We start from the raw sequence: 12,001 nt of genomic DNA, 5'->3' as shown, positions 1-12,001 counted from the left end.
GACTTATATTTATGATGTAATTTGTAATGGGTATAGTTTTCAGTTGTATCCATTCACCAGTAGAGATATTTGTACTCTTGCCACTTTTAGGCTATTGTGAAAAATGCTACCTTGGGAATTTACATGAATTTTATTGGAGACATAGTTTCTAATTCTCTTAGATAAGCACCTCTGAGTGTCCGACATTTTTTTAAAGTACAATTTAAGATATCTTATTATTACACTTCATAATATGTTTTGAAGAAGTGCATTGTTATTATTAATTATTTAGTGAAACTGCTGGTTGAGCTATGTAACTTTTCTCTAGGAATATGAATAAGTAGCCTTGTCCTGTCAGAAAAAAATGTTCCCTGTGTCCTGCACTCTAGAGCCTGCTGGTCTGTTGGGCCCTGCTCACAGCATGGGTGTGCGAGCTGTGCAATAGCATTCTGGGGGGCCGAAGAAGGGGATTGGGACTCATGCTCTGAACAGGTGGCAGCTTTTCTTTTTGTCAACATTTATTGCTGCTTCCTAGAAGAATAATGAAATCGTGAAATTTGGAACTAACGGAACTTGGGTTTTTTTGTTTTGGTTTTGGTTTTTGGTAAGATTTAATTTTTATGGGAAAGGCAAGTTAACAGAGAAGCAGAGACAGAGAGAAAGATCTTCTATCCACTGGTTCACTCCCCAAATGGCTGCAAAGGCCGGAGCTGAGCGGATCCAAAGCCAGGAGCCAAGAGCTTCTTCTAGTTTCGCATGTGTGGGTGCAGGGTCTCAAGGCTTTCCCAGGCCACATGCTGGGGACTGGAAGGAAAGTGAAGGAGCTGGACACATAAGGGATGAAAGCACTAGTACGTGGAGTTGATTAGTCAATTGAGCCTTCACCCCAGCCCCCTGGGCCTTTGTTTTATATGACTGAGGAGGGATCTATGAAGTAAAATGTTTGCCCAAGTTCCTGAGGCTCTGGTTAGTAAGTGAGCTAGGAGGAGACACCCAATTCAGTGCTCTGCTACCAATCTTGACCTTGTCTCTGTGATCTGAAATTAGAATCATTAAAACAAAAAACATGATCAGTGTAGCTGTTTTCAGATATTTTAAGGAAAGTGCTTCCAGAACCTTACAGAAGATACCAGCTCTCAGTTTGTTAATCTACAGGGACAGGGAGAAAAAGGTGGAATACTAAAATGGTATAGTCACTCTAGTTTATGCTTAAGTAAGAAAGAATTACAGGCATTTGTAAACACTGACAAGGACATAAACAATGATCAGCCATTCCTATTAACTTAATAGTCAGCTTTGTTTCTTATCACATTGGAGCATTTGCCTTACTAGTAGAGGGGGTACAAAGGTTAAGCATTATTATTGTATTATCTGAACTAGTCAGATTACACAACAAATTGTGCAGTTAATCACTTGACTGATTTAAATGTCATGCTGGATAGAGTTTATCCCTCTCACAGTGAGTCAGAAGCAGGAGTGGGCTCCTTCACTATTTTCAGTCTGTGGCTCACCAACAGGTGTGGTAGCTGCTGGGAAAGTGTGGGAAACAGAATGTACACTTATTCGTTGGTCTCAGATGTCCCCTTATGCCTTTGCTTGGGGCCCTGTGTGAGGCCTCTGGCAGCTGAGGGTTCTGGCAGCATCTGCAGCTATTCCCAGCTTAGAAGAGGCTCCCAGTTCCCTGTGAGTCCAGGAACAGGTGCCATGCACAGCTCTGTGGTCCAGGCATGGGGCTCAGCCAGCCATTCTCTTTTTGTGAGAACATCACCTTAGGATCTAAGTTCTTAATCTATAAAAATGAGGGACATACACTATTTAACCTTCAAAAATGATTCAGTGGTTCTTCAAGAGATTATTATAATAAAAATAAGAAGTAGTACACAAAGGAAATAGAAACTCAGGTGTGAAAGTTACACAGAACCCTCTGAGTCCTGTTGGACACAGAGCAGACTCGCCCATGTTAGTCTTGAATATTATCCTTTCAGCAAGCAAGCTGGGGGGCGGTGGGGGGTAGCATTTTGAATGGACCGTTTTTAGCACAGTGCCTGAGAGGTATCAGGAGGGCCAAGATTCATTAACAGTGAGAAGCAGCATTGTTTTCCATAGAGACATTTTATCCTAACACCATATTGTTCCGTTTAGAAATAACTCAGTGTGATTTCAGAAGTATTATAAATTCTGTAGACTTTGATTTTGTTTTAAAGACTGTGTTTAACCCCAAAATAAACTGGAAAAAGAAACCCATAATGCAGATTATACAATCTTAAACAAGGTGGAGAAGAAATGGGATATAGAGGTCAAGGTTGTGGAACAAGTACAAGAAGTATAACTTACCTTCTCAGCGATTGTCTAACTGATTTACTCTGTCTTAATTTAGCAATGGAATCATCTGCAGAAAAGTTTCTTCAGTTTAGTAGCTACCCAGAAGAGGGATTGTATGTTGGTGACCAAAAACAAAGATTATCATTTCTGTCGATCATACAGAAATAAGTAGTAAATCTATCCAAATCCATCTAATCTGCCTGCTTAGAATTTTTGCTATGACTTTTGCAAATGTTCATTTCGTACAAACCAAGAACTTGGGCATTTGATAGTTTTGGAACAAGATATGAATTTTCCTCAGGATACTTGTAGGAACTGTTGCTGCTCTGTAATACTTTGCAAAATTGTCTGGAATAATTTGTTTCAAGTAGAGTATGTAAGGGATTAGAACCCATCTGTGAAATATTGTAAGGGGAAAAAAGCTGGCAACTAAAGTTTATTGGTTGGCTTTTTGGAGAATAAACTGTTCATCTCCGAAAAGAAAAGATGAGAGCTTCTTGTAAGTGAATTTATGTGTATGTGATAAAGCGACAGGAGACGTAGATAAGATATTTAGCGAATATGTATGTACTACGTGTCCTACACGTTCTCCAGTACCATCTTATATGTCTGCACTATGGAATGCAACCAGGAAGGAAAAATTTTGATTGTCACTACAATCCTACCAACTGCTAATGTGAGCAACTCAATCCAAAAATGCTTTGTCTTCCTTAAAAATGGGTTTTCACCACCGTATAATTTCTGCTTAAGATAAATTTTCTTTCATCTCTAATGTTGCTCTTCTATTTCTTTGATAGGAGGCCAGTTCTAAGAACTCCCTGCCCCTAGTTTCAACAAAAGACTTAGGAAGAGACGTGCTGAAACCATCCTCACAGACCAAGGTATGTTATTATGGCCCTGTAGACTACTACGTGCACCTGCACCCTTTAGCATGCCTCCTTTTCCTCTCACATCTCTCTACACTGCTGCTTACATTATCTTTTCAGTTTCAGAGAGTAAGGAGTTGCCTAATGATTTAAAAAGCACTTTTTAAATTTAGCACATTTAAGTCAAGGTTATGTTTGTCCAAGTTTCTCAAGATAGTCCTAATGTTTAACAGATGGTAATATTTTTAGCATATGTTTTTTTTAAAAAAAAAAAACAGCTCAGAACAGCTGTGTGGCAATGCCAGCCCTCTGCCCCTGTGCTTGTGCCATGTCAGGATTCCTGTCCTTGGCAGAGAGGATCAGTCATGAGTCGGCTTTACGTGGCTGAGTGCGAGCATGAGGAATGCTTATGGATGTCACGCACTGTCGCTGAGGGCAAAGAGACTCTTATGGACGGTTGCTAACATTTTTAGAAACAGTATAAGTTTTAGTATGTGCTTTAATTTATTCTCCATATTCTACATTTTCCTTCCTACAGGAAAAATAAAATGTCCAACTGTAAATTTTCTTTTTAAAAATAGCCGACTTTATGGATTTTTCACAGTCATAAAAATAATGTAATAGGAAGAGTCTAAATAAATCTGAATGATGAAGAATAAGAATCCTTGTACATGTAACAAATAAAGGGTCTAATGTATACAATTTTGTATCCCATATTGAGAAAAAAATCTCTTGTAATCTAGATATATCATGAGACTTTGATCATTTTGTTTTTCCATTTATAAAATTGATTGTATTAATTTTATAGCTCTTTACTTTCCTAATCTTTAATCATTTGTTTTGAGTGGGCTTTGTGTTTATTTATATATACTGTCCATAAATAGTCATCACAACAATTAAAGGGCTATATTTTTCTGGTTACAAAAGTAAATATTCTCCAAACTTTCACTTTAGGAATAAAATTTTAAAGGATTCAGTTCTAATCTTAATCACAAAATTAATGCTTTAGTTTTCAAGGCAAGTCAAGTAAAGTGCTGAGCCATTAATGTTTTACTTATGACAAAAAGTAAATGGGTTATTTTAAGAATAAAATTTAAAAATCTTTCATTTTAAAATGCATTCTGCCTTTATTGTTTATTTGAAGACTTGTTTATTTCTTTGAAAGGCAAAGTGACAGAGAGAGAAGGAAAGACACACACAGGGATAGCTTGTAGGTGCTGGGACACTCCCCAAATGGCTGCAAGAGTAAGCACTAGACCAGGATGAAGCCAGGAACCAGAAACAGCTTCTTTGTCTCCTGTATGAGTAACATGGGCCCAAATACATGAACTGTCACCCAGTGCTTCCCAGGTGTAGTAGCTTTCTCCTAACCCAGCTTTCTGGTAGATCAGAAGTGGAGGCAGTAGAAACTGGCACTCTTGAATTGAATGCTGGCAGTTGACTTAATTGACTATGCCAATTAGTTTTTAAAAGCAAAATTATTTGATTATTTGAAACCTAGATGTTGGAAGGAGGGAGACAGATGGATATCTGCCATCTACTCATTTAATCCTCAGGTGTCCACCACAGCCAGGGCTGGGCCAGGAACACAGTCTTGGTTTCCCACACGGGCAGAAGGGAATTAACCACTTGAGCCTCTGCTGCAAATGTCCCAGTCACTATCCTACCGCTGTCAAATGTCAACCGCAACACCTTGATTATTTTTTTCTGGCAAATTATTTCAGTATTCTAACGAGGTTTTGTTTTCCACAGTCATACCATGTTTTTTGTCTTTTTCACTGAAGTACATTTGTGGCAACTTATGTATAATTAACTCAAATGTATAGTAGAAATGTTACTATGCAGTTAATAGAAATTCTGCGTCAAAAATATATTCTTAAAACATACGCATTGACAAAAATATTGTAGGATTTAAGAAATGTTTTTAGATAACATTTGCTTAGCCCCATTTATATTGGTGTAATTATAGATGATGAAATACTAGACAGGGCACTTCGTAAGTGAAGACTCTGGAAGTCTGTTGTAAAATTTGTTGGACAGGACTTTGTTATTCTCATTATGTTAATCCCATTTGGAGTATTTTAGACACACACAGGATCAATAATTATTGTATATTTAATGTTCCCCCCAATCTGTCTTGCTGTACGGTATGTTACCCAACTAGTTCGATAAAAAATTTTGTTGATTATTTCTTAGTCTGTGACATTAACCTCATCTTGGGCTTTGTATGGGTATGTTTACATGAGTAGACAAGCATGTTACAAAGATTTTAACCACCCCTGCTTTGGTATATACCTTTGGTCTATATTTGTAAATTCAAATAACATGATACAGAGTGTGTGAGTTATAAGAGATTATTGAGGTGCTATTATTCACCAACATTTTTTCCTTAAGATCTTTCTTCCAGTTGATCTTTAAAAGCTAAAGCTGAGACCACCTTCAAAACATGTTTGATGTGTCCTTTCTAGAGTGACTTAGTAAATTATGAGAATGACGAATATTCTTGGTAGTAATGCTACTTCATTTGGCTTCTGTTGCTGTCTTTCTCAGACATCTCCAGCTATGGACATCTTGGTTTTGGACAGCTAAGTATGCCTGGGCTCTACGTGGGCTAGAGATGTACCATCATAATCCAGAAATGGCTTGTATCCATTAGCTCTAGACATGCCTCTCCAATCACAGCCACCTGTCTCCTGGTGTGTTCCATCTACCCAGCTGTCGTCTCCACTCTTGAGCAATTCGAAGGATTGTGTTTCTTTTCCTTAGGTCGGGAAGTCGCTTCTTGATTTGAGTTCAGGGTGAAAGTATGATATCTTTATTACACATTGCCATGATCCTTCCTGGATGAGTGGTGATACCCTGTCCTGCTGACTCAAGGACATACCTAGTTGAGTATTTCATGCCCAATTCTGTGCAGACTGTGTAAGAGTAATAAATTTAGGGGAAGTAGAGTTAAAAAGTGTATTCTGACACAGAAAATATTTCAAATCCAGGAATGTTTTTCGAAGACTCCTGGCATATACAAATAGTGGGAATAGATGACACAGAAAATAGATTTTACATAGGAAGTATAGAATATAGAAAAACAAAGTTCTGTGTAACCTAGTACAGTAATGACCAGGGCGAGAAGCAGGATGTCTTTTCTGAAAAACACAGATGCCACCACTCCAGACAAGCCCACAGCCCATGTTTATGATTCACGGTAGAGCCCTGAAGAGGATCCAGTGTGCCAACAGAAAAAAACAAAAATAAACCAGCCACCTTCTCTTTTGTATTGCTGCATACTCTAGACCTCCTCCTGCAGTTGCTGTATTTTTTTTTTTAAATCTCAATAGGCCACTCAAAAGTCAGATCACTTTGTGAGGGTGATTATCATCAGATTCCTTCAGTGCTAGAATGAAGATGGATAATAAACAATAACCTGTTTTCTTCTTAGATACAAAAACATACTGAGAAAAGTTGAAATTAGAAGTGCATAGCAATTTTGTTTCATTGGTGGACTCTCTCTAGTGATTTTGTGGATATTGCTTTGCCTTTAGTAAAGAGTTGTAGCAACTATACAAGCTGTGATAAAGATGATGAAATTATAAAGTAAGCAGTTGTAGAATAAAGACAAATGCTAAAATTACTTTTCTGTGTTAGTGGTTTCAAGAACCATGACACATTTAAGAAGGAAGCTTCCTTCAGCAATGATATTATAGTTGTTTCCTAAACAGCTTTTTCAAAATGCCTGTGCTTATTAGCAAATTAAACCAGAGATTTAAAATAATGAAGGGTTTTGAGAAAATTGAGCAACAATATATTTTAATTTTAATGTACAAATTAATAGAAAGACTCTTAATAACCATTGAAATTTACTAAGTTCCCAAATTATTTTAAAATCATTTTTTGTTTCCTAATTTTATTTTTTAAATTGTTACTTTTTTCCATGATACAGTTATGTAGGTACGTGTATTCCTCCTTGCCCTCTTCATCCTTTTCCCCTCCGCACCATTTTCCCCCATATTATTACAATAGTATAGTCATTTAGGAACAGTTACAAATTTAACATTCTGTTATTTAAGTGCATCATGTCATTACAGGTATAGGCAATGGTAGAAAATCTAGTGTCATATTATCAAGGTATATTTCAGTGTTCTATTCCTTTTATTTGGGAGTAGAGATGCCTACTGTGATGTATCTTCACTTCCCAGAATGCTAATCTCTATTATACAGTTCATCTATTAGAATATATGTGTATACTTATTTAAATATCTATTTACTTTGTATTTTGCATGAAGCTTACCTTATTTCAGAGAGAACATATGATATTTATCCTTTGGGGACTAGTTTATTTCACTGAGCATAATGGTTCCCAGTTGGGGACATTTTGTTGCAATTGGTAGAATTTTGTTCTTTTTAATGACTGTGAATTCTACCAAGTTCCCAAATGATTTTTAAAATCTTTGTTAATATGCATTATTTTATGTTGCTTCTACGTTGCATACATTTTCATTAGTACTCTACTGTTTTTTGGTTGATAATGTTTTCACAATAAGTCCCAGCTATTATTCTGGTTTGTATGATTATTTTAGTAAAAAGTAGTAATAGTAATAATAAAATCATGATGATTAGATAATGAGAATGATAATAACTAATACTGATGCATATTCAGCACTGCACTAAGTATACATTACCTGATCTGATCATCATAATATAGCAGGTGTGTTTTATCATGTATTACCAGTTGGAGTATTCTAATTTAGTATTACTATTCAGAAACTACTACATAAATATTAGTAAAGAGTAACTTTTGAATATAGAAGCAAATCTTTGTCAGATTTAGGATTAATTTAGCTATTCTGGGTATAGTGCGACTTCACATTAATTTTTTTTCATTTCTGTGTAAAATATTGTTAGTTGAGATTGCATTGAATCTCTAGATAGCTTTGAGTACTTTGGACATATTAATAATACTAAATCTTCTAATTCATGAATATGGGATGCCTTTACATTTTTAGGGTTTCATTCTTCAATTTATTTCATCAGTTGTTGTAATTTTCATTGTAGATTATCTTGGTTATATTTGTTCCTAGGTATTTTTTCTTATAGTGATTATGAGTTGGATAAAGCTCTTTCATGTCTTTTTCAGCAAGTTGTATTTCTAGTTTTTGAGGGACTTATAAATGATTTCAGTAATGACTATTGCATTTGTTACAACAGTACATGAGAATTACCTTTTATCTGCATTCTTACCACCTTTTTTGTTTTGTTTTGTTTTGTTTTGTTTTGGTAATAGCCATTCTAAGCAGAGTAAGGTGATATCTCATTGTAGCTTTTATTTGAATTATCCTAACATTTAGTGATGTTGAAGATTTTTCATATAACTGTAAACCATTTGTGAATCTTCAAGGCATATCTATTCAGGTATTTGTTCATTTTAAAATCAGATTATTATTCTGGATATTCATCTTTTATTAGATGAATATCTCTTAATTATTTTCTCCCATACTGTGAGTTGTTTCATAACTTTTCATACAAGTCCTTTTTAGTTTGGTGTAATCCCAGTTGTGAAGTTTTGCTTTCACTATGGTGCTTTTAGAGTCATATTCAAAATCTCTTCTAGAGACCAGTGTTCCTAAAAAGTTCCCTCTATTTTCTTCAGTTTTATATTTGACATTTGGATCCATTGGAATTAATTTCTATATGTGCTGAGGATTGGGGGGGTCTAGTTTCATTTTTTGCAGACAGATAACCACTTTCTCCATCATTATCTATTAAAAAGAATGTCCTTCCTCCCAGGTGTTCTTCTGTGCCTCTATTGAAAATTCATGTACCAAAATATATACTTTGACACTGGACTGTGTGTCTCTTTTTTATTCTAGTACTCTGCTCTATTGGTTACTATTTTTTAAGGATTTATTTATTTATTTATTTATTTATTTATTTATTTATTTATTTGAAAATCAGAGTTACAGAGAAGGAAGGGGTCCTCCATTCTCCAGTTCACTTCCCAGATTACTATGATGGCCATGGCTGGGCCAGGCTGAAGCTAGGAGCTGAAAACTTCATCCAATTTCTGACATGAGAGGCAGAAGCTATCTTCCACTGCTTTTCCTAAACCATTTTCAGGGCGTTGAATTGGGAGTGGAGCAGTTGGCACACAAATAGGTATCCTTATGGAATACTATCATCACAGGTGGTAGCTTTATTCATTATGCCACAGAATTAGCCCTGGTTACTATAGCTTTATAGCATGTTTGATATTGACTATTATGGTGTTTGCAGATTTGTTATTTTTGCCCAGGTTTCTTTTGCTTTACTGATATTTTCTTATCTGGTTAAAATTATAATTTTTCCTAATTCTGTGAGAAATATAATTGCTATTTTGATAGAAGGTACATTGAATATGTATATTTCTTAGTATAGATATTGTTAGATTTTCTAATCCATTTACATGGAATATTTGTGTGTGTGTATATATGCCCTTTTTCCATTTCTCTCATCAGTTTTTTCTTATAGCTTTGATTATGACTTTTTAAAATCTCATTGGTTAAACCTATTCTTAGGCCCTTAGTTTTTTGCTGTTACATGATATTGCTTTATTGGTTTCTTTTGTTGTTGTTGTTGTTTGTTGTTGTTAGTTTTTGTTGTATATAAATGCTACTGATATTTGTGTTTTGGACTTGTATTCTGAAACTGCTGAATTTATCAATTCCAACAGCTTTTCAGTGGAGTCTTTAGTTGTCCCTGTTCATAAGATGTCACCTGCTAACAGGGATATTTTGAATTTGTCTTTTCCAATTTGAATACTCTCTACTTCATTCGTTTACCTAATTACTCTGGTGTGGGCTTACAATAGTGTATTGAACATGAGTGGCAAAAGTGAACTTCTTTGTCTTGTTTATTTCTGATCTTGGAGCTAATGCATTCAGATTTCACTAGTATGTTGTTAGCAATGGGGTTGTAATATTACTTGAAGAATGTTCCTTTAATGTCTGATTTTTCAGATTTTATTATAAAAGAATGTTGAAGCTTAAACATTTTTCTGCATCTATTGAAAATACAGTGTAGCTTTTTGTGATGTATTAAGCTTATTGATTTGCATATGTTGGTCCATCCTTGTATCCTGAGATAAATTCTAGATATCATGATGTACATAATAGTTTTTAAAATATGTTGTTACATTTATTTGATAGTATTTTCCTGAAGGTTTTTGCATCTATGATGGTCACAGATGTTGGTATATAGGCCTTGGTTGTTATTGTTGCTGTTGTGTCTTTATCTAATCTTGATATCAGATTGATGTTGCCTTTGTGGAATGAATACAGCCAAATTCCTTTCTTTTTGATTTTTTAGAGTAGTTAGGAAAAAATTAGAATAAGTCCTTCTTGAAATGTCTGTAAAATTTAGGACTTAGGTTATTAGATGCTAGGTTTATGTTTGCTGGGAGGCTTTTGATTAGTGATTCAACCTTGCTATCCATTATTGGTCTATTTGGATTTTCTATTTCTTCTTGATTTCAATGTTTGTAGATTATCTGTGTTCAGCACTTTATTATTGGTTTTCTTATTTGTTAACAAATAATTTTTCATAGAAGCTTATTTTGACCATTTGTATTTCTGTAGTGTTACTTATAATGTCTCCTTTTTCATTGGTAATTTTGAGTCTTCTGTCTTTGGCTTTGTAAGTCTAGCTAATGTTTTGTTGGTTTTAGTTTTTCAGTTTTAAAACATTGAGTTTTTGTATTATTTCCACTCTATTATTTTTTATATCATTCCTTCTACAAATTTTTGGTGTGGTTTGCTCTTGTTTTCCTAGGTCTTTGTTGAGCAGATTGGGTTGTTTTTTGACATCTTTCTACTTTATGATGTAGACATTACGACTTAGTACAACTTTTGCTATATCCCATGGGTTTTGATCTTTTATTGCATTTTCCATAACCAAGCTCTAGTAGTAATATTTTCCCTTCAAGTTCTTTGATGGCTCATTGGTCATTTAGGAACCTATTTAGCTTCCATGTGTTTGTGTAGCTTCCACTGCTGTTCTTAATGTTAATTTTTTATTAATGGTTTTATTATAAGACATGTGATAGAAACTTTATTTTTAAAATTGGTCTGTTATTCGATGAAGTCATGTACAGGACTGCAGCAATAAATGTGCCATTTTTATAAAAAAAAATTTTTTTTAAACTTTAAAAAATTGTTTGGTCTTCCTTTGTAGTAGAACATTTGGTCTATCCTGAAGAATGTTCTTTATCCTGATTGGAAGAATGAATGTTTTGCAGTTCTTATATGAAGAGTTCTATGGATTCTATAGATGTCTTTTAGGCCCATTTGATTAATATTGCGGATGGTTCTTTTTTTGTGGATGATCTGTCAGTTACTGAAGCAGGTGTCAATTATTGAAGCACAGTGTAAATCCTGAATATTTCTCTTCAGATTCAATTGCATTTACTTTAATATTTGCATGCTTTAATATCAAGTGTATGTATACAAATTGTTAAATCCTTTTCTTAAACTGACTGACTTATCATGGTTTAAATTATATCTTTAAATAGATTTTTATTTAAACACTACTTTATGTGCTATGCATATGGATATTCCTAATAAAACTATTCACTTTTTTTTCTGTTTTGATCCCTTCACTTTCAGTCTATGTGCATCTTTAGCAGAAAAGTGAATTTCCTATAAGCAGCAGATCATCAGATTTTACTTTTTTAAATTTTTCAGCCACTCCCTATCTTTGATTAGAGGATTTTATCTAGTTCCACACAATATTGTTGTTGGTAGGTAAGAAATAACTCCTATTTTATTAATTGTTTTCTAATTACTTTGTGAATTCTTGTTCCTTAC

At 34.6% G+C, this 12,001-nt stretch overlaps 1 protein-coding gene across 1 annotated transcript in view; it reads left to right on the top strand.

The window, feature by feature from the left end:
- Positions 1 to 12,001, top strand: part of FAM13A (family with sequence similarity 13 member A) — a 329,846-nt gene that overhangs the window by 161,600 nt on the left and 156,245 nt on the right. The window contains exon 6 of the mRNA XM_040967337.1: positions 3,099 to 3,182. Within this exon, the coding sequence (XP_040823271.1) occupies positions 3,099 to 3,182 (84 nt within the window). The remainder of the gene's footprint in view (positions 1 to 3,098; positions 3,183 to 12,001) is intronic.

The sequence above is a fragment of the Ochotona curzoniae genome, unplaced genomic scaffold (assembly GCF_017591425.1).
Source record: "Ochotona curzoniae isolate NIBS_2020 unplaced genomic scaffold, NIBS_Ocur_1.0 scaffold_4506, whole genome shotgun sequence".
Taxonomy (NCBI): Eukaryota; Metazoa; Chordata; class Mammalia; order Lagomorpha; family Ochotonidae; genus Ochotona; species Ochotona curzoniae.
The sequence above is the reverse complement of the archived record's forward strand: the minus strand, read 5'-3'. Positions and strand labels throughout refer to the sequence as shown.